This window comes from Gymnoscopelus microlampas (assembly GCF_963454915.1).
Source record: "Gymnoscopelus microlampas genome assembly, chromosome: 10".
Lineage (NCBI taxonomy): Eukaryota > Metazoa > Chordata > Actinopteri > Myctophiformes > Myctophidae > Gymnoscopelus > Gymnoscopelus microlampas.
In genome coordinates, this window is record NC_139947.1 from 38,265,286 (window position 1) to 38,288,747 (window position 23,462).

At 41.4% G+C, this 23,462-nt stretch overlaps 1 protein-coding gene across 2 annotated transcripts; it reads right to left on the minus strand.

The window, feature by feature from the left end:
* Nucleotides 1–866: 866 nt before the first annotated feature.
* Nucleotides 867–22,274, minus strand: ifrd2 (interferon-related developmental regulator 2). Of its 2 annotated transcripts, XM_084070260.1 has the most exons (13): nucleotides 21,683–22,274; nucleotides 19,839–19,901; nucleotides 13,487–13,603; nucleotides 13,133–13,220; nucleotides 11,529–11,653; nucleotides 11,043–11,200; nucleotides 8,764–8,817; nucleotides 7,769–7,947; nucleotides 7,318–7,426; nucleotides 6,722–6,856; nucleotides 6,079–6,207; nucleotides 3,331–3,423; nucleotides 867–3,082 (listed from the first exon to the last, which is right to left on the minus strand). In XM_084070260.1, exons 1-13 carry the CDS (start codon nucleotides 21,723–21,725, stop codon nucleotides 3,002–3,004), a joined length of 1,374 nt encoding a protein of 457 aa, XP_083926386.1. In that variant the 5' UTR covers nucleotides 21,726–22,274; the 3' UTR covers nucleotides 867–3,001. The 2 variants fall into 2 exon arrangements, with proteins under 2 accessions (XP_083926386.1, XP_083926387.1); XM_084070261.1 differs by lacking the exon at nucleotides 19,839–19,901.
* Between the last annotated feature and the right edge of the window lie 1,188 nt (nucleotides 22,275–23,462).

A 23,462-nucleotide genomic window follows, 5' to 3' on the forward strand; every position in this document is an offset into this window, starting at 1 on the left:
CGCCTCCATGTTGGTTCCAATGGACGATACCACTTTTGTCCCCCTGGGGTGTAAATACATACACTGGCCACATGGGGACAGTAAAAACTAACTAAATTTCGGTCACTTACCTGCAATTGACCGACATGCCACTTGACATTATATTTTAAACGAATTTGATACATTTATAAAATGATATAAAAGTGAATATTCTGGACATTGACTCCTTGACAGTGACTTCAATTTACGCTTTGCTATTAGGCTACTTAACAAAGACTGAACAAAAATGTAACCTGTAGGCGCCTCGAACTGTCCGTTCCATGGACACTTTCAGAGTACTGGATGATGGGAACATTGCTTGTGCTTGCCTTACAGCCATATAGGACCAACTCTAAAGCTGTAGATACTGTGTGCTATGATTATTATGCATGCAGTTATGCATGTTGTGACAAGCTGCAACACATTACTGTGCTTAGTTTTGTTTGCTTTTACTTTAGTCATACATTTGATACATTACTAGCCTACCATGTTCTGACACACATTAACACACACCATGGGACAGAGGGAGCTATGTACATACAGTTAACTCTTTTCCATATATACACACAATAGCTTTTATTAACCAGCAGCTAGTCTCAACCTCACATGTACATACCTGCTACCTTTTGCACTGTATGTCTAACGTTATAAACTCATGTTTGATATAAATGTACATCTTACATTTTTCTTGATAGGAAGAACAAGGAGAAAAACAAAACTCTCTGCACCCCCCCCCCCCTCTCTTCCCCCAAACTGCAAATGGAGCTTGCAGAAAAAATGTCATCCACTTATTTACACCTGTAAGCCTGTGATGTGACAAAGTTGACTCTGAATTCTGAAACACAGGCTTAACATCAACCCCAATATTCTTTATTTCATTTGATCCATTAGCTGCCCATGCGCCTTACTCATACCTGGGGTTACAACCAGAACCACCTGACAGAGTTTAGCCAGAGGCCATATCACTGGGCCCTTTGTTTTGGGCTGCGTAGGGACCTTTGAAAGGCACTACAGAGTGAATAATATGAGAAACAGTCAACAACATACTGCCCCTTGTAGGCAGCCGTTCAGTGTGCTTTTGAAATCGCAAAATAAGAATAAAACATTAGCGCTATTTTTTTCCCAATGTTAACAGTTGCTCCCATGTAAGGTTTCAGGAGGAAATGCAAATGTGGCCTGTAGGCCACACATGAAAGCGTAATATAAAGATTAAGAATTGTCAGCAAATGCATAAAGTGCCTTCTATAACATTTCCATGAATGAGACACTCAACATACTAGTATTATCAGCTATCTAGTATCACTGGTTTCTTAGCACACCGTTCTTTAGTACCATGACATGACAGCCTGGCAAAAACCTGTTTCAAAAAGGCGGTTCCGTAAATGGCATGTGATCCCAATTCATGTTTCATAATTCATCAACATCACTAGTCTCCTTCGAATAAACCCCTATTGTATGTACGCAATATAGATATTGTACATTTTCCTGCATTTAAATACACATAAAAATGTATAGCAATTCTCCTTTTAGTCATCTTTGTCCATCCCAAAATTATCAGTAAACTGTCATTTTATTTCTTTAAAACGTAATTAAAAATCAACATAGCAATGTTCTCCCACTTTCAATAAATTAGAAAGTAAAATACATACAAATAACCACCAGAAATTGTTTGTCGTTTTTCCTTTTTTCAAAAAATATTAATACAAAGATAACAATACCCCTTAGATTTATTTTATATATATATATATTTATCTTTTTTTTCCAGGCATCGTTTTTCTTCATTATGTATATAATTTTATTTCCATTGGTGTTCAGTTTAAATCAGAAATAAAACACACGCGCAAACACCACACGTCAGTTCTTAGTTTGGCAGCTCAGGTAGCCGTTCTGGGTCAAGAGAGGAGAGGACAGAAGAGAACACAGGAGGGCTCGGGACAATAATGAGTATGGTTCTCATAACAGGGTAAAAGCCTGGATAGCGAGGCCTTAGTTTTTTAGTCTGGGCGCTACTACAGGGCTAGTTCAGAGCTTGTTCATTAGCCTTCGTGACGTAGAACCAGAGCTGGTTCTACGTCATGAAAGTTTACAGGTTAAAGGCTGATCCAATCACTGGCAAAGTCATTTTGGTCTATTCTCAACTGCTTATTGGCTCCACCCACAGCCCAAGCAAATGCCTGTTGAACGTTGACAGATCACAACGAGTGAAGCTAAATTTGTGGGCTGGTTTAAGAGGATAGATGCCAGGAGTGGTTATTTAAGAATGCCATTGTTATTGGCACCGTACCAATCTTTGGTATCAATAGCAATTTTTAAGGCATCAACAAGGTTGCATCGAGCTTGATGAAAATAAAAGGCTACAAATACTTTTCCTAACTTTCACCCACACATTTTTTTTTCAGAGACGATTTATAAATCCAGTTGGAAGGTACTGAAAGGTGCTTCTATTTCAAAAAGCAAAATGCTTTCATCCAACATAGAAGGGCATCAGAAAGCTCTCATTAAAGAATTATGTAATTTTGCGTGAATAGTAAATGTATAAAAACACTGAGCAATACCCAGCCCTAGCCTTTATTGTAGCCTGGTGTCACTGACATCATTTTTTTGTCCCATGGGGATTTAAAGCAAATGCTTTTAAGAGGGAGACGAAATGGCCACCATATAATGGCCTCATGGGATTCCACATAATTCCACTGGATATGAAAATGCATGATTCTACCTCTAGGGTCTGAGAGAAAAGAGTGACCATATTGTGGAGGACGCTTCAAGGGGAGGAGTAGAAATTTAACACCCATATGAACTGTCAACTTTTATCAAAGTGACAGCCTTGGCTTGAAGTAAAATGATGAAGGCAGCTTTGTGAGATAATCTCCTCCTCCTCCTTGATGCTCTGTCTGATACCTGTGGAGTTACTCCATCTGCTTTCCTCTCTTGCCACTCCTCCACAACTCTCGGTTGCCTTCTCCTTTCTTTTTGTGTTGTTTTCTCACATGACATCAGCTCGTTTGTCCCTCACTTTGTTCCGTATTTTTGTCCTGGCCTTGAAGGCAGCTGAGTTGAATAGATGCTATTGGAAGGCGAAAAAGAAAATGTTTGAACATCTTGTGGGTGCACAATATGAAAAGGCAGTTTTTCCTAACGTGGAAACAACACTGGGAACTTCTTTTAAAAGCAGCAGTAAATGCATTTTCAGTTAATCAGTCCTAAATGGATAGTTATTTATTTTTGTGTACACAGTTAACCCCAATCCTAATTTTCATACAGCTGTATGAATAAAAGTATTGCATGAATTTATTCATTATTAAGTATTATCACCTTCTCGAAGCGGGAGATCTTAGCGCCTTTGACGGTTGCGTCCATGATGAGGGGAGCGCCCAGGCCAAAGATGTCTCTCAATAGAGGGTTGAACTGGACAGGGGAGAAATGAGAGAGAGAGAAGGAGAGGGAAATGAAAGAGAGAAATAAAGTGACAGAGACAGGAATGGATAAAGGGAGAGTGAGACATATGCAAACCATGAACAAAGGTTGACAGCTTAGCCTGGAGTTTTTTTTATCTAGAAGGCCTCTGCAGGTTTAGGCAAGTCAGATTACCTTTAACTTTACCTTTAGCACAAAAAAGCACACAACAGTGTCTGACATCTCATCCTATCATTAACACCAGAACACATCATTTATTAAAGTAATACCATGCTGTTATTTTTTTTATTGTCTCCGCCAGGCCGAAGGCATGGCGAGAGAGTATGTTTTACCCCCTGTCCGTCCGTCCGTGTGTCCGTCCGTGTGTGTGTGTCTGTGAACAGCTAATCTCTGGCACCATTGGCTTGATCGCAGCGAAACTGTGCACACACACTCCCTGGATACCAGAGCAGAACCTCTGCCCCAATTGTTTCACATGGGCCTTTTATAGCGCCACCAGGAGGCCGATTTGTGCAAAAGACATTTTTGGACAGTACTCCTACAGATTTTATCCAAACATCACGCAAATCGGTGCACAGTATCTCTATAGTCATGTGATCAACACGGATCTGCCTGATTTTCCATATTCCATCCTGATTGGCTAAGGTTGGCTTCCAAAGTTTGCAGGATTGGTCCATTTTGAACTAAATGCCTCAAATCATGAACGCAGCTTGCGATTTATGTGAAATTTAACACGCATGTTCCCACTAGGCCGAGGAAGAAATGCCACTTGAAAATGTTCAAATCAGCCTCATGGTGGCGCTATAAAAGGCCGATTTGTGTTTTTAACTATAACTGCACCGATCTGCGTGAAACTTTGCACACATACTCCCTAGAGGCCAAGGAAAAACATCTGCCCTGCATTTTTCACATTAGCCTTTTATAGCGCCACCAGGAGGCCAACTTATGTAAAACTTTTTTTTTAGATTAAGCCTTCACATTTTATCCAAATTTCAATTTCAAATCGGTACACATGATCTCTATTAGTCATGTGATCAAGATGCATCTGTTTGATTTTTCATAGTCCATCGTGATTGGCTAACATTGACATCTAAAGTTTGCAGGAGTGGCCCGTTTTGAACAAAATGCCGCAAATCATGCACAGCGTCCAATTGTGGTGGAACTTTGCACGCACATTCGCACTACGTTGAAGAACAAACGCCACCCTTTTAACATTTCACTATTATAGCGCCACCAGGAGGCAGATGTTTCTTTTTTATATTACTCCTACAAATTTTGTCCAAACATCATGCAAATCAGTACACATGATCTCTATAGTCAAGTGATCAAGATGGATCTGTCCAATTTTTTATATTCCATCCTGATTGGCGAATTCCGAACATTGCTGGCCCACTATAACCTACCTGACCTGGCGGAGACCTGTGCTCCGAGGAGCACTTTTTCTAGTTGGTAATGGCTTCAGTTTCTCATTCAGCCTAGTGGCTTTGGTGGAACTGCTATAATTTATGTTTGGGGTCTGAGGTTATCAGCGCATAGTAGCAGGCTACCACCTACAATAAAACATGGTAACACTTGCATGAGCACTTATTTTCAATATTGTTGGATCCTAGTTGATAATATAAAACATGGATTTCCAGTGAAACTCGTTGTCTTGTCAACATAGTTTTGTTGTCATTGGGGAGATTTCTAAACATTGCAACGACACGCAACGTCTCTTTCACACAGCGCTGTACCGACGCAGATGCATAAAGCAGAGTGAGTGAGAGACCAAGAGAGACACATAGAGTGGGAGACAGGAGATAGAGCGACACAGACACAGAGTTAGAAAAGAGGTTTTGATATAGCAGCTGCTATTTCTCTCACTCGTCATCTATTGATAGGACGATGATCACTGCTATTATGATGCTAATTGCTCGCTAATGGCGTCTCATCAAAGTTCCTCGACTACATAATAGTTGATAATATTTGCTATTGTTGCTTCCATCGCTCTCCCTCTCCGTCTCTCCTTCTGTGTCTCCTTCTCTCAGTCTCTCTCCTCGGTGCTGTAAGCTAGCTATTGGATGGTGAGAGGTATCACATCTACAGTCCTTAGTGCCCAAAACTGCCCTAAAGAATCACCTTCAGGAGGCTGCAATTCCAAACTGGCCCCTGTCAAATTCTTAACCCCGCCCCCCCTCCTCCTAAAACTCTCTATTGTACATATTTCTTGTTTTTCATACCAGTAACCTGTAAGCTGATTGTATGACGTTCTGCATAGTAGTGTATATTTGTATGTCTTCTTAAATGTCATCATGATTTGAGTGCACGGGGATCTCATTTTAAATAAGCCAAGTGCTTTTATGAGCGATCCACTTTAGAGGACCTTGTATTGTGAATTGTACTTCCATGTACTGTTTCCATGTCTTTCTAAATAAAGTATTCAATCAATCAAAAAAAAGTGTCCTTGAGCAAGTCACTGAATGACAAAAATGATCCAGGACCTGTTCAGGGTGCAATAAATCCTTCATTCTGCCATCTGGCCTAACAGATTAGTAGTTATCAATACATCAAGGGGTCATGCTAATTGTATTACTCTGGCGTAAACACAGCATGGTAGAGAAAACTTGAATAGCAGCGTGTGTGGGTGTATGATGAACACATCCTAACCTGCAGTTGGTGTCTAACTCCTGACTCCAAGATCTCCTTGAAGGCATCATAGATTCGTCTCCTTATCCAGCTGTCGATGTAAACGCCCTCCACCCCAAACCTGATCTTCTCCACTGTAAAATCTTCATTCTGGAGAGGGGGGACAGAAGAGAGTAACTTTCATGTCCTTACCTGGGATTCGACCCGGCGAGACCCCAAGAGAGTGCCAACATTTTTAATGCGCTATAATGGAGAGTTCGTTTGACTTTCATGCAAGTTCTTTGTCAATTAGTAGTGGTCATACCTGACAACAGGGTCTAAATGTCTCAACAGAAGAGCAGGGAGACCACCTCAAACCACTGCACTTGTGTTAATTATATAGTATTAAAATTCTCTACCATACAGACCAGGTAAAATAACTTCACAAATTAAAAAGTTTTTAGCGGATTGCAGCTTTACTAGTTGGGTTTGAATGAGTTGAGTTTAAAAGCTAGCAGTTCACGGTTGTGTTGCCATTTTACACAGAATACACACAAACAAAAAAACATAATATGATACATCATAATATCGGTCTCACTTCTCAGGGATTCCCTCGTTTCAAATGCAAAACACACTCATACACATACAGTAGAAAGACAACATGTGTGTATCTGTGTGTGCGTACCTCTATGTAGTGCAGGACCTCTCTGAAAATAGAGCGCTGTTTCCTCCGGTCGTTCTTGGCTCTGTGTTTGTTGCCGTCTGTCGCCAGGCCCTTCAGACACTCGCAGAGACTGTCACTGTCATCCACCTCAAATTCCTGCATGCACACACACAAAAGAATACTTGGATACTATTGGATACTAGAATACTTTTTTGCAAAGAATTTAGTAAGAAACATATGAAATATTTGAACATGGCAAACACTGTCCTCCATGTAGTAATCCTACATTAGGACAGATGCAGTAGATACAAGCGAGCACACACAGTGACACACCAATTATATTTACAGAAGACTGAGATATTCCAGAGGTTCAATAATAATAAATGATATACTCCCGTGCAACAGCTCATGGCAGTATATTATTTACCACACTCAAGTGTTACATTTATAGGAGTACATGATGTACAGTCCACTATTACAGTAATAATACCTGTCAAAGGGGCTTATTTTCTCACTGTAAGTTATTATGATAATATGGTGAGTTGCAGGTACATTGGGCTTCTGATCTAACAATTGCATATGACTGTGCATGCGTGTGAATCTCTATGTGTATTTACGCTGTCTATGTCGCGTCCCAGTTCCACTAGCAGAGCTATGGTCTCTCCAACAGCAATCCTGTAGTTTACATCACTGCTCTCCAGGCAGGCCTGCAATTTAGGGAGGTGGCTGGAAGGAAGACAGAGAGACGGAGACAGAGAGACAGACAGAGAGACAGAGAGAGCGACAGAGAGAGGAGAGGTGGATGGCTATTAGATATTCTATTTTGTGGACCAAATGTTGTTAGGAATACAAAGGCTTAAAGTTTAGGTTGAGGGTTAAAGCTAGAATTCGTGTCACTGTCAAGTTAAACCTTTAGCATGGAATTATAATCATCATCATCATTAAGGTTGGGCATGTTTACTGAATGTAAAGTTACGGTTTCAGTTGGGAAATTTAATATACATATGTTATGTACTCAATAGAACTCAATGGAACAACCTAACAAGCTGTGTGGATGTGTTAACTCACAGGTCTAACAGTACAGTCAGTCTGGATGCAGGGCACAGGGTGACCAGCAGAGCCCAGGAATGCAGGGCAGCACTGTAGAGGCCAGGGTCGCCAGGTTTGGGTGTGGGCAGTGTTCCCTCTCTGTTGGGGTAGGAAGACATGAATACACTCTCCAGGTGGCTCATTGACTTGATCAGATCCTGGAAGAAAAAGAGACAGATGGAGTGATGCAAGGAGAAAGTAATAGAGGCATGTACAACATTAAGTGCAGAGGATTCAAAAGATCTGAGGAAATGGAAATAGTAGAAATATACATAGAGGTGTAGAGACAGGAAAACAAGTGAGAGAAACAGGAAAGCAAAGGATAGAGGACATAATGCATTAAAGGTAGGGTAAGTGATATTTTTGGGTTAAAACAAAAAGTATTTTGTTAAAAGGTTAAAGCACTATATTCTGATAGTAATCATTGCTATAGAGTGTTTGTTCAGTAACAGGAGTCTCCCCGTCTCTCCAGCTCTTTAATAAACAGAAAATACATTTTCTGGTAGGTGTCAAAATCTCAGCCAATCAGGAGAAAGTACCCATTCTTAAGCTTCATTTTTATAGTGTTCCAGTTCCAATTTTGTCTGCTCATTTCTTAGTGTCATCACTTCCAATTTCACTTGTTTAATCTATATCCTGATTGAGTTCTCTATCCTGATTGGATAAAATTGGAAATGAAACTGAAACGAAAATGCATTTTCTGTTTTATAAAGAGCTGGAGAGACATGGAGACTCTTTATATGGACAGGACACTCTATAGTAACGAGCACTATCAGAACATAGACCCATTTTGCAATGATTTGAATAATTGCAAATCACTTACCCTACCTTTAAATAATATAGACATATAGCATAGTACATTTACTTTACTTACTGTGCATTCATTAAATAAGTACACCTCATCTTATTATGTCAAAATAGAATTAAATGCTATAGGGCTTGTTTGAACAGGCCATTAAGAGGGTTTCTCTCACCTCTCCCTCTTCTGCAGCAGAGACATAGCAGCACATCCCCAGAGCCCTGGCACACTGACAAAGACACACACAATCAAATAATTAGTATACAAACCAAATTCACATCAACTTCTATCTATGGGTGAAAATAATAAATGGACAGAAAATATATCAGACAACATTTTATTTATTGAATAATGAGTCAGTGGCGTATCATGTACAGTTTTGCTATTACAGATTCACACAAAAGTGAATGCTTATCTTTGTTCAATATTATAAATGTATCTTTCTGTGTGTTTTTTAAGCAAATTCAATTTAATTGTTTGGGTAACTTGTGATGAGAATTTACCATTATTGTATAAACTATTATTACTATTACTATTATTATTTTGCATAAAAAAAGTGATTATGAAAAATATCATTAGTTGAAGCCCTACTCCCAGCCCTTCTACACCACTGGTATACATCATCTCCAGAATCCTGTCTTAAGCTATACAATTACAATGTATTTGTTAGGCATCAAACATTTTGTCCTGACCAGCATAAGCAGCAGCTTCAAAGTGTGAAAAGGGTTAATCTAGTCCTGGCTTATCAATGCAAAAAATATGACTTTTCAGGACTTTAGGCTGTGTATTATATGCACAGGACAGCTACATCAGTGGTGCTAGTAAGAATACTTAATAGCGGTAGGAAAACAGCGGAGCATGGCGTGACCATAGAGGGTGTGTTTGTGTGCATCCCTTAAACACAGACAGAAAACAACATAGTGTTTGTTTTTAAAACAGAGAATGGCAGCCAGAAAGGGTGTAATTATCCTCAAGAGGTCAGAGGACACAGCTGTCACATCAGAAACTGAAAAATGGCCTGAAGGGAAAGACAGAACCCACCCAAATGTGACCAGCTGAGCCAAAATCAGCAGGAAAAAGATTTTAGGTAGAAAAAGAAAAGGGGGAGCTTTGACCGTTTTATCATCTTTCAACAGCACTTGACCCAAAAGTGAACGAACTGTCAGAAGAAACCATAACAATTTCATACGTGGGTTTGGTCATGTTCTTAGAGTGGAACAGGCTTTTTGTTTTTATACTATTAACTCATTCACTGCCTGAATTATTTCTGGCCGCGTTTGCCCACTGCCAAGATTTTTCATTGGAAAAAAAAAGTACTCAGGAGCCGAGATACAGAATTTTAAAGTTTTAAGTTAACAAGGAAGTGGATGGGAGTCTAGATTTTCGAAAAATTATATCTCCTTGGTCTTTGTTTTTTTTTGTTTTTTGTTTTTTTAAGTCGTTTTAGTCGTTCTAGGCAGGCAGGGCTTATGGGACCAAAGTCGTTTTAGTCGTTCTAGGCAGTGAATGAGATAATTGCTTTTTGAGTCATGGAGTCCCTCGACAGCTGCGTGACAATGGAGGCGAGGCGTATGTGTAATAGAAACATGGAGAAAAATGGCCACATATGTAGTCCCTGTCACTGCTAATGCCTACAGTTGGTCATGCGGGTGGGTGTATACGAGCATGTGTCTCCACGATACATATGAAATCACCAGCTGCTTCTTTCCAATTTCATCGGGAGGATGCAATACATGTACTATCCAAACTATTTTTTATCCCTGCTGACCAACCTGTCAAAGTTACTAGTGCAGCGACAGAGATCGCCCTCCTCGCCCGGGTTCCCACTCTAAACACAGCCAACTATGTTGGTTGGAGCACCCAGCAAAACCAGATGCACCACAAAGGATTCAATCCCTCTGTGGTGCATTGAGATTGAGATGTTTGCTGGTGATGCTTGAGTTCCCTAATTGCTGCTGTTGATGAGTGTGGGCAGGGACTGTACCCCCGAGCACCGTGCTAGGAACCTTTCCCTCGTCCCACCCAGATGCCCCCACCTCCAGGCTTCTTAGTTTATTCCACAGTCCCGGTTCAAGTGTAATGGATATCGTGCGTTCTCCACTGCTGCCCGAGGCTTTGGAATAGTATACCCCTTCCTATTAGGTCTTCCCTTTCAATCAACACTTTTTAAATCCTATTCAAGACACACTTTTACACAAAGATGTACTACACATATGAAATACAAAGTTTGAGGAAAACGTTAATGTAACGACATGAGGGTGGCAGGACAGGGCTAAAGTTGAGACATGATCAACTTGGAGAGCCCAAATTATATGCAGAACCTCATAAACGCGAGCCATGATGTTTGGAAGAGACATGCAGTTGCTGAGAACAAACTGTTGAAAACAAGTGAAAAAAGTGGCCCAAAATTTATTCCAACCATTCTTTCACAGCTGGGTTACAGTGGTCACTCACACTCTGGCGTGCTGATATGCTGGCAGAGTTGTCAATCAGGATGGTGCTGAGGATGGGGCGGAGCATCTTAAAGCCCTCTTCGCCCTCATCTCCTCCTCCCAGCTGGACACACAGCAGGGAGAACACTGTGGCTGCTGCTGCCTGCTCCTCTCCTCCCCCTAGAGAGAAAAGGAGAAAGGAGAGAGAGACAGGTGTTTGCTGTTGACACTTGAGTTCCCTTTTCATGGTAAAACAAGGACAAAGGGCAACCAATCAAAATAACATAATTATATGATAGATGATTTTTGCTGTTGATGTGTTTTTTCTACTTTAGAAGATGGCTAGAAAACGAGAATTGAAAGCAGGAAGGCAAAAGAACGTGCACATTTTAACACCATTCATGTGTTTCACACAGTCTGTCTCACATTTCTTGTATCTACTTTCGTTCCAGGGCAAACAAATAGAGCTGTCTCTCCGTCTCTCACACGTCTCTTCTCCATCTCTCACCTTTCTTGAGGCTTCTCTCTAGGCAGTCACTGATGGTGAGGCGTCTCTCTATCAAGAAGTCATACAGCACTCTGGAGCAGAAGACCTGACGCAAAGACTCCAGAGCCGCAAGACGAGTCTTCGCACTAAGATCGCACACAGAAAGAATTTGAAATTTAAGACACTTTATTAAAAACCCACTATTCTGGGGTCTTTTTTTTATTCCCCCAATTCTATTTCCCCCATCCCATCCCTGCTCCCAATTTACTCATTTTGTCAATTCCCCAGCATCCTGGCTTGTACTGTAGTCCGAACAGCACAAGGGTAGTACAGGCATGCATCTTATACACATGATGCCGCCAGTCCACTTCTTTTTACATTACAGAGAGGAGTTTACCGGGCGGACATAATACATGCAGAGGTACACACCATTCCTCCCAGCTCAGCTCCCCACTGAACAGGCGCCTAACCTGTCGGAGTAGCTAGAGCAGCAACAGAGATTGCCCTCCCCACCTGGCTTCCCATCCTCAAATATGACCAATTGCGTTTGTTAGGATGGGATGCCCGGCGAAGCCAGATGTACAGCGGAGGAACTTTACCCCCACGCCACCCAAGTCTCCCATATGTGGTGATAATTTGAAACAGAAATTAATGTAAAAGAGAAGCATAAATCAAAACATACAACTAAACCAATCAAATAGCTAGGAGTGGGTGAACACATAAGACCTACAGAGAGACAGGGAGAGATAAATAGGGACGGGGGAAAGAGAGAGAATGAGAGAAGAGGGACAGAGTGGGGAACATAAAAAGATTGGGGATACGCTTTTAGCTGACCGGATTGTGCATCAACCAAAAGCGACTTTTTCAATTTCAGTTGGAGACCTGTGTTGCAGATCTTTGCCCCTCTCTGCCCCTACTTAACTTCCGGTCTCTCTACACAGTCTAAATAAAAGCAACAAGATAAGAGTTTAAGCACATAGGCTCCGTGTCCAATCATCCGCTATCAATAGAATGTTTCAAGGTGTGCAGTTCATGAACAAAGCTACACAAATCACAATGCGCTGTTCAATATAGAAGTGGCACTGTACAGGAGAAATCTGAAATATCGTCCCTGCTTTGACTCCATGTCTACTAAAGTGGTGGTGATGATCAACATCTCCTTTGGCCAAATGGAAATACCGATCATTAGAAATACTTAATCGTACAAAACTATGTAGGTGAAAAAAGGCTTTTATAGTTTATCAACTGCAATACAACTTTCACACAACTGGTTGTCTGTCTGCAAAGAGACTATACAGTGTCAATGAGCTGTGATTGGTCTATTTTTGAGGTGGCATACATGCACAGTATACTGTACACTCTTGTGTTAATTTAACTCTTAAACCTATAAATCTAAAACGATTGGGACAGGAGGACAAGAGAGAATATGGAAAATGCCAGAGAGGTAGACTGGCAATAAAAAGGTAGATGATGATAAAGTGGTTCTATTATACCAACCACAATCTCTCATAAAACCCACACAGAACCTTCACATTGAGTTCATTCTTGAGCCTCCTACTGCAATATCACACGTCCACAACAGAGACTACTACAGCTGCTGCTGATTAGATTAGGTTAAGACGCACCTCTTATCCATCAGGTTGTCAATACACTGCTTGAGTTTGTCTTCCGTCTCCTCCTGGGCGGTCTGCTCGTCTACCGGCTCTCCTCCTCCTGGTACACATTCAAAACACAAAGCGGTCAGACTACAACAAAAAACACTGTGTGTTCGAATTTAAGGCTTTTGGTGTATAATTGATGTCAGAGAACCCCCAAAAAGACCAAAACTACAGAAAAGTTAAATTTCATGTCATAGGACCTAAAATATTCAAAGTAATAGCATTCCTTATCAGTATTATCTTTAATGTTGATCGCTTCATTATTAGCATTGTGTCAAGTAATGTATGTATGTACTGTATGTATGCAGTATGTGTACCCACCTGTTCCCTCCTCTTGTACAGATGCATTTCCACTGCCACTACTATAGTGGCTGAGAACGTCAGAGGCCAGGTCATCATCGCTGGCTCCAGACTCTCCCTTCACCCCATTCTTACCTCCTACAGGACACAATGAGACATAGATGGTCAAGATAACAGACAAGGAGATGTAAAATGTCTCCCAGATCAAACTTATAAGGACTAAAAGTTTTCATTGTTACTCAACAATGGGGTCATGGCCTAAGAGTGGGTGACATTTTCAAAGGGTCATGGTGTAAAAGTAACTTTGCAAATACGGTGTTGAAAGCGTCGGAGCTAACCCAGGGTGCTCTCTGGTCGTTCAGATATTCAGAGAGCTTAGAAGCGTCGCCATTCGAAAAGTCAGAGCACTGAACTCAAAGTGCACACACACTGGGCGTTCTGAGTGAAACGCTGGTTTATCCGAGCATCTGAACATTCCAATCTAAAAGTGTCAGAGGAATTCATCGCAAAATGTATTTGAATGAATTTTAAAGATTCAAATTTAATGTTGGTTAACGAGTATCTAAACAGACTGTTCGTAAATCGACTGATTTCAGAGCACTGGCTCGTGACGTTGAAACCAGAGATTTTCCGAGTGAATTTACAACTGCACCCTTGGAATGGGAAACATTGTGTAACTTAGAACATTGGAGTTGTGACCTCACCTCATTGAGAGGAAGCAAACACAAGCAGAGAGCCGACAGCCTTTCATATTTTCTCAGCCAAATTGCTCTTTATAACAGTTGCAGATTGGTTATTCACCTGTCAAAATAAAGGACTTAACCAACCACAACGAAAATGTACCAGTGTTTGGCTTGGTGGTCATTTCCCAGGCAGCTGTGTCATCAGGGTGAAGGAAGGTGACCAGCCTCACTGTACTGTTCAGCTGTTTGGTTCTGTCAGTAACACTACACCAGCAGAGCACTCTTTATAGAAATGTAAACATACACACACATACATGAGGGATAAATTGGGAGCAGTTGGTCGCGTGCAAAGAACTGGGCAGAGCTCACGTGAAGGGCTATGACACCTCACAAAAGCAAACTAATTTTTCATAAAATATTTAAAGGTAGTTGAGCATCCTATTAAACTAAGGGACTAAAAGCCCTGCTAGTTGCCTCTAGAGGCCGTGGTGCTCCTTACACCCAACCAGACCAAAGTGGTTTGAACCAATGAACGTGCCAGAACTGTGTGTGTGTGGGTGTGTGTGTGTTGCAAACAGCAACTTTAAAACAAACACTAGTGGAAATGTTGGCCTAAGGGGGCAATCACACAGTCAGGTGGCTTAGCAAAATTACCGCTACGAAGCGGGGAAAAAGCACCACTGTTTTCATGAGGCTTCTTTATGACCTACTGATGGATTCTATTCTGGCAGCGATATACCTGTAGCGACACATCTTGGTGTGATCGACCCATAAGGGTGGCCCTAGATTAAGAGATTGTGTGTAAAGTTGACACTTTGTCCCTTGGGTGTCACAAGATTAGAGGCCATGTGGTTGCCAAAATCAGTAGGGTTCATCCTCTGGGGAGCATGAAGGTGCACAGCAAATTTCATGACAATCCAGCATGGCAATCCAGCCAGTAGTTTGACATACAGTATCTCTCAAGTGTTGGATGAAAATATCAACCAACGAACCAACCAACATCGCCATCCTTAGGGCTCCGCCAGGGCTACAATCATAGAGGTCTGTGACAAGTTCAACCATGTCACAGTAATAATTCAGGTAATCATAACAGTTTTGCTCTGCACCTACACACGAGGGAGCATAATATCCTTAAGCACATTTAAAATGTAAGCAAATTAAGTATTTCTGAATTCACTACTGTGAGTTTATGTGTGCAAGTCTACATGTGAGTCTAGGTCTATTTTGAGAGCTTAAGCATGTACAAAGGTTTGTAATGCTGGGAGTGGACATGGACATACATAAGCTGGACAAGAGACAAGAGCTAGGCAGGCTAAGCTAAGCTAGGCTAACTGTGGCGTTCCTGCTGGCTAAGGGCTTTCTACTGTTGCTGGGATTACTGAAGACTAGCGAGACCATTCATTTATTCAGGTTGTGTATGTCCAGAAGGGGCATTCAGTGTGTGTGTGTGTGTGTGTGTGTGTGTGTGTGTGTGTGTGTGTGTGTGTGTGTGTGTGTGTGTGTGTGTGTGTGTGTGTGTGTGTGTGTGTGTGTGTGTGTGTGTGTAATAGCCATTCACTCTGTATTTTTGTGTGCATGTTTGTGTAATTGTGTGTGTGCAGAATAGGCATTCATTTTGTGTGAGCGTGTTTTGAAAGGTCAACAAGGTCTTGCCAGGGTGAACCAGAGTTCACAGTGATTGTTGCAGCAGTGAAAGTGGGAAATGCAATGTAATTACTGTACAGGGCTATATTTCCCTATAACTGGGTTACTTGCCATTTAGGCATTCAAGCCTTCAAGGTCGCTACCTAACTTCCAGCAAAACCTACTTCATGCTAGAAGTTAGTTTCACAGCCTATTCAAGAATGCTTTGTTGAACTCCTTTCTTTGACTTAAGTGTATTTGAACAAGGGGTCATTTAAATGCCTATACAGACAATGTAGCTGATATGGAAAAATGTAATCCATTTAATTCTGTAATCTTTCCTTCAGGACAGTGCTACAGTAATTGTGTTACTTGACTAATTGCAAGCTCCTTTGAGAGAGAATACCTCAGCCTGGGAGTGGGCGATATGGCAAAAATAACAATCTTTTCAGATAGGATGACTATCCACAATATTGTCATGATTCCTTATCATGTTTTTTTTTACTATTTTGCAAGTGACTGAACAGTACAACCAAACTTCAATTTGTACACTCACACAGCCAGTGCCAAATAAAGTCTTGTAGATCTATTATTTTTTGCAAGTGCAATATCTATTTTTCAAAGATAGATAGAATACTGTGCATATATAACCCCCAACATAGCACAATAGACTACATGCACAATGACAAATAAGCTCTGTCATTGCATTAAAATGGCAATATCTATCCCTCTATTTTTCAAGGATAGATAGAAATATAGTGTGTATATAATATAGCCTATATAACCCCACAATGTAGCACAATAGACTACATACACAATGACAAATAATTCTCTAATGGCATTAAAATTGCAATATCTATCTATATAACTACCTATACGTTTTCAAACTTGTTTTTGAGCGCCATTCAGCATCTTGTCATTCCTTCGTTTTTCTCCTTCTCCCTCTCTTTCATGCGTCTGTTGATGTGTGTGGCATCTATCCAATAAAAACGCATCGGCCGCAAGTGGGAGGGGTCTGGGAAAGGGGGACAGGGAGGCGGGGGGGATACGGTAACATTATCTGTACAGGCAAAAAGATGGACGCATGCCATACAGTACATTCAGTCAGTCAGTACATGAACTGGATTTAAACTTAACTTATGACGTAGCGACTGGGTTTGCACCTAACCACAGTTAATCAGTTTTTACTACATGTTGAGATACTGTATATCAGCTGAAAGTCTCATTTCAACTAACTCAGACTCAGATCTATTACACACACACACTACATCATACCCTCTCTAGGCTGCTTGTAAAACATCCCTTTCTGAGAGAGTAAATGCTGACGATGCAGCATGACTGCTGTTGGATGCAGTGAACGTTAAGGGATACCACCAGAATGGTAGTGATTTAGAATAAATAAGAGGGGCTCTGGAGCTTTCAGATGGAATGGAACTGATGTCAGGGCTGTAAAAACCTCGTTCAGATTATAGTATCACACAGTTATGGCTCAGAGAGAGGTGGGGCAAAAGTCCAACTAACAAATCTGTGCTGACGTTACACTGTAGGACAGTACATATATCTCTAGGCCTTAGGGATGTGTGCACCTAGTCGCCTAAATGGTGCTGCCCCTACTATTCCGTTTACTACATACTAGTCATTTAAACTATTATGTATTATGATAATTAGATTGCAACCTGTGCCTAAAATATATAATTTTGACACAGCAGTCGCATCCCCTCCGAGCACTCATCATGACCATCTGAGCAGCCATTAGCTAGTGAAGCTGAATTTCCGCCCAGGATAAATAAAGGGATACCATAGCATGTCTTTCTCACAGACAATCTGACATGATGGCTGCTGAAATCAAACCTATGATCTTTTGGTTACAGGATGGTCTCTGACCAGTAGGCCAACCGGCCTGCTCACACCCACACACTACAAAGTCTCAACAGTCATCCTTAGACTGAGAGAACGAGAGCAAAATTTAGAGCGACGCCCCTCTGCACTCTGAATGGTTAGGAGATAACAAGCTTCAAAGACCATCGTTCCTGCATCGTTCACCCAGACTTTTTTCTTTTGTAACAAAAAAAATGGCTGGGTTTCCGAGGCTAGTCATCCTTGATTTGTATGACTCCCCAATATACACAATTGCACTTCATAAAGTGAGTGCGTGCTCCCGACCACGTCTCACTTCCACTACGTTACTCTGGCTTTACACAGCGTTCACTCACATGTTGTACAGATCAAGGAGACATTCTGAGAGGAAGTGCTTCAGTGACTGACAAATCATAGGTGGTGCACAGACTGTAGGTCAAGACTAGAGATATAGAGCATAGCAGTGGCAGCCATTTTGTGGTTCCACAGATAGAAAGCCTATGGCCGAACATTGTAGAGCTGGAACAGAGTTTCTATTTAAAAGTGTGAAGGACCAGTTAGGGGCCAATAAACGTGCGGAATAAATAATAATGAAATAGTGAAGATAACATAAATGGATGAAAACAGTGAGATGCCAGGACACACAAAAGAATGGGGGTCCATAAATTGTAGAGAAAGAATAACAGAGAGAGACTAGAGGTAGAGAGACAGTGAGAGAAAGGTGCAAGTGAGATTTACAAAGTAGCCTTACACTAAAGCAATGACTGGATGAATGTCATTTTCAATGTCAGCCGCAGAAATATGGCAAGGCAGATATGATTATTATTCAAATGAACAAGATGACTGGCAGCACTGCAGGACATGATGGACAGTGATCAAATAGGACCAGGTCACGGCAGCCATTTGTGGATGAAATTAGCTGCAAGGATGAGGAAGGGAGGGAGTTCACACAAGAAGAACGACCCTCCATGTGGAGACCGTCATTGAATTAGTGTTCAAGATTAGTTCATGAATGAGCTTCAAATTCTAATATGCTTTTAGAACCAAAGTGAAATCTGCAGCAAAGGGATAAACATAATACTGCACATAGTAGAGAAAATGCGTCATTAATTACATTAAAGTCCAGGTAATGACGCATGACAAATTAATAATGTACGGCACAGGAAATAAAAGAGGAAATGGGGTGGTGTGTGAGACAGTAAAGCTGAGCAAGCCAACGGTTGCCATCTAGAAGTCGGCAAGCATTAAGATCAGAAGAACACGGTGGGGATTGATGTGCTTGCTTGGTGCACGTCATGTAGCCCAGGGGCTTCATGACTGACAGTACTGAGTGACTACTTCTTGTATCAAAAGATGACATGTGCCAGCGTGGGCGAGTCAGTAATGGCCGATTCAGACTACACAAATTCAGCCTGATGATATGCGCTATGATTGACAACATTTCTTGATCCGCTTGTCCAATCTCGCGCAAAAAACGATGATTGACGGGGTCATACTTGTAGTGTGGCCACTGGCCAGTCTACCGACCAAGACGGAGCAAAGAATTCATTGCACTATAATCGCAGAATCTGACAACCATCGTGAAAGACAAAAAAGCTGTGTAGTCTGACTCTGAACCCGGTTTAAGTAACCAAATTCAATAGGAGGGAAGAGGCAACTAATCAATCCAGTTCAGTTTGACATAATGGGCTACATTAACCGTGTTGTACGCCATGCAATAAAGAGCTGTTAACAGTAAAAAAAAGAAAAATTAAAAGATAAAGTTATAGTTAATATTTTGGTAAAGCATGCAGGCAAAGCCAGCAATGCTTAAAAGGAGGAATAAATGCAGTTGTTACAGCTTCACTTGGGAGGGAACGCAAGTAATGTTCAAGAAAGGACTCCAACTTATAAAATTGTTAAAACTACAAGTGGTGGACTTGCCGTTCATCATGCAACAAAGTGGGGTTAGCCTAAGCAACTGATATGATCAGGTCTACTGGTTGTGCATGGGAGACAAAGATATCATAGTAAAGCATTTGACTCCGCAAAAGCAAGTAATACCCGAATCCAGGACGAATCCAGCTCTCAAACGTAGTTGTGAAAGCTTCATGTGGAGGCCGTTGGCACGTGCAGGGCTATCAGAGCTCGTCGTGCAACACAGTTCTGAGCACAAGTCAAGTTGTGCCTGAAAAGGTAGAGCAGGGCCATGGATTTGGAGGGGGGGTTACCTTTCAATGAGAGTGGAGCTTTAGCTGACAGCTGAAGCTGAAGAACCTCCTGCCGTAGGGAGCCTAGAAGAGGACGGATGGAGGGAGGGAACAACGGAGGAAGGTTGGTGGGTGAAGGGAGGCAGGGATGGATGGAGTGGTGGAGTGAGGAATTTATGAATGGATGTTAGGATGGATGGATGAGTGAGTGAGTGAGTGAGTGAGTGAGTGAGTGAGTGAGTGAGTGAGTGAGTGAGTGAGTGAAAAGAAAGAACGGTGGAAGCATAGAGGGGGAATGGATGGATGGATGGATGGGGATGAAAGGATAAAAAAGGATGGTTGAATTTAAAGGATGCAATTAATGGGGTGGGGGTGGCCATGAAGGAGAGAAGAAAGCATCATAAAAGGTATGAGCTGACTTAACCAATAATCAAATGTCAATACTTTTATGTTGCACAGTGCTTTCTGCAGCATTGCACCATACTACTAGCCATACAACAAATGTTAACAAATTAAGCCATAAGCTTATAAATGTACTTTACACATTTTCTAAGGTACAAACTATGGAAGCATTTCAGAGCACTAAGAGTCCTTTCTCTCTCTCATACAGTGAACCTCCTCCATGTCTCCCTACAGTCATCTGCAAACCGCCCTCAAGAAGAGTGTGTTGTATGTAGGCGCTACACGTGATAACTGTATGTGCTCCCCGCCTACGTCATTCCATACCGCGTGGAGGCGCCTCCGAACGTGCAGCCAGGCACATGCATGATTCACACCACCATTCTCTCTCTCACCTATAGCTATGTAGCGATATTATTGCATCATTTACACCCCAATAATCATTTACACCCCAATACACATGTAAACTAACAGGAAATCTAAAAGGCCTCTTTGCTTATTCCCATTTTGGGCTAGTAGACGATTTCCACCCAGCTCTATCTATGCTCCTTTCAGTGACAGGCCACTCCTGCTAAAAATAGCACGCACCTCTGCGGTTAACCTTACATGTGGTCCGTTTTTGCAAGTTAAGCTATTCTCCTGCATGATCTATGCTTTTAACTATTCACGATTACAAACATGTCGCGTCTCTCCACATATCCTCAAGTTGCAATCATGTAGCAAAGTTATTACACACAGCATATCTAGCAATAATAAATATTTAACTACGTGTATTAGTGTACAGATGTAGTTATATCTGTACAGTACACTCAGACTCGGGGTTAAATTAACACTGACTGAGGATATGCTGTGTATGTTTTCACACTAGTACACATTTTGCCATACATACACAACTTCTAGCCTTGGATCAAGACTATCATAGATGCATTTGATCGATTTTTACATTTGCATATATATCATAGATAGGAAAGTAAATGTCAGACTCGATAAAATGCATATATGATAGTCGGTCGGTAGGGAAGCTAAACTGACCAACTAGCACATGAGGTGACACTTTATCTTTGCTGCCATATGGCATCATAATAGGAATCATGGCATGATGGCAAAAGCCGGCCGGGCTAACAGTCAGACAGTCATGCCATTAGGTGTGGCGCGTTATAAACAGTGTCCTTTTGTAACGGTCACGTTAGAACTGACGTTAGAAGTCGTCGCTGAGCCATTGTTGTCAGGGGCTTAACCGACGTCTGGCACAGTGGTTCTCAAAGTGGGGTCCGGGGACCCCCAGGGGTCCTTGAGGGGTTTCCAGCTAAATGACTGGTAACTCTTTGTGTCCAAATGGCACTCTCAGAGTTACGGGAGTCCGTGGCCTAAATACATAGTAAACTGGGGGTCCTTGATATTAACAGGTTTGAGAACCACTGGTCTAGCAAACAGGTCTCACCCGCCCCATAAAACGGCACACTTACCCGGCTTAGTGGAGCCACGTTTCCCCTTCTTACTCCGCGGCATTCTCCTGGACTGGAGACGTCTCTTCTCCCCAAAGTCACAACAATCTAGTTGAGAACACGGTTAGCTAGCTTGTTATCAGCCAGCCAAGTTAACGCGTTTGACAGTTGGTGTGAACGCAGCAGCAACAGGCGACGGACGGGACGGTCTCTCTCGACAGCTGAAAAATCTTCCAAAACTTCACACCCACACACTTTGTGTTTACACTTCAACACACGACGCCAGTCAGCTTCGTTCCAAAGCTAGCCAACAACCACCACCACGTTTCCCCTTCTTCAACAATAATAATTCTTCTTTCTCTCTCTCTCTCTCTCTCTCTCTCTCTCTCTCGCTTCCGTCTTGGAATTTGGAGTTGTGTGACGACGAGGACACAAAACGTCTTCCCACAATGTGGTGTAGCTGTGTATTATCTATGGTTGTCCCCGGGTAATCTATATCTGATGCCAGGTTGAGAAGGTAAGTCTTTGTCGAAGTGTTTAGGACGGAGTTTAGAGCACGTTGTTGTCGCCAAGTCCACCATCTTCTCCTCAGTAACCGCCTAGCGGACCGGTATCCCGGGTTGCCAGGTCATTTTTGCGCCACAAACAGGGAATATAGGCCCACAATTTCCTAAATAAAGCGATTGCCCCCCCCCCCCCCCCCACCCCCATTACTATTACATCATTGGGGCTATCATCACGATTAAGAAAGTTTACTTGACTTAATTGTCACACATAATTGCGATTAACGATTTGATTGTGTTTTTGTCGTTGAATATTGGAACATTATGAATAAAAATGACATTTATGTTTGGCTTTTAAGCTTTAAAGTTGCACATGGCAGATGTGACAACATATTTAATAACTTTATACTTATATAAATATATACTTTATAAAAAAAACTTTGATAGTGAAAATAGCAGATCTACAAGCTCACAAGGCCATGTGTTGTGAGCTTGTAGATCTACTATTTCCACTATTTTTGAAAATGTTTGAAAATATATGAAAACTTTTTAACATGGAAACGATTATGACAAAAATATTGATAAATCCACAAATCCCCATATATGGAGTACTCATCAACATGAAGCCTACAGTCATATAGCCTACTGACAACGGGTATAGGAGGGGCATGTGTTCTCAACGGGCATAGGCCTAGTAAACCATAAAACATAAAAGAAGGTCCACAAACTGTATCTCCTGCTAAGTGCAATTTATTGGCACATCCACCAGATGTGCACAACTACCTGGTATTGTTAGTCAAAGACAATATCATCATTAGATTAAAGAAAACAAATAACATTTCAGTAGTAAATAAAATAACACACAGAACAAACTTAGTCAACATCTCAGGTCGGCTAATACCTCTTCTCTGTGGTACAACAAGGTGCTATCAACTCAAGATGTTCCTATTATCAAACAGGATAACCTCGTTTGACACTATGACAGATATCTGGCTTTTGCGAACATACAGAGCAGCAAAAAAACATCAAAATATGTTTCTGCAATTATTTCTGCATTTGATTGCAAGAGCTGTCTTGTCAATTAGACATTAGATTACAAAACACTGGATAAGATGTCAATAACCTTATCATGCAGTTGTGACTATGTATTGATGATTTACTATGTTAAAATAATTATTGAGATCGCCCTGTAAACCCCAATAGACAGTGTAATGTAAATGTGGCTATACATTAAACTGAAGTTTGATTCCATAGCATCGTCTTAATAACACTCAAACAGACTCAAATCACATCACCTA

Excerpts from the sequence above, each read along its gene's own strand:
- ifrd2 (XM_084070260.1), bottom strand. The coding sequence starts at position 21,725 with ATGCCGCGGAGTAAGAAGGGGAAACGTGGCTCCACTAAGCCGG. Across the intron at positions 7,948-8,763 it reads CTGCTGCAGAAGAGGGAGAG|GATCTGATCAAGTCAATGAG; the intron begins GTGAGAGAAACC and ends TTTTTCTTCCAG. Across the intron at positions 3,083-3,330 it reads AGATCTCCCGCTTCGAGAAG|CATCTATTCAACTCAGCTGC; the intron begins GTGATAATACTT and ends GCCTTCCAATAG.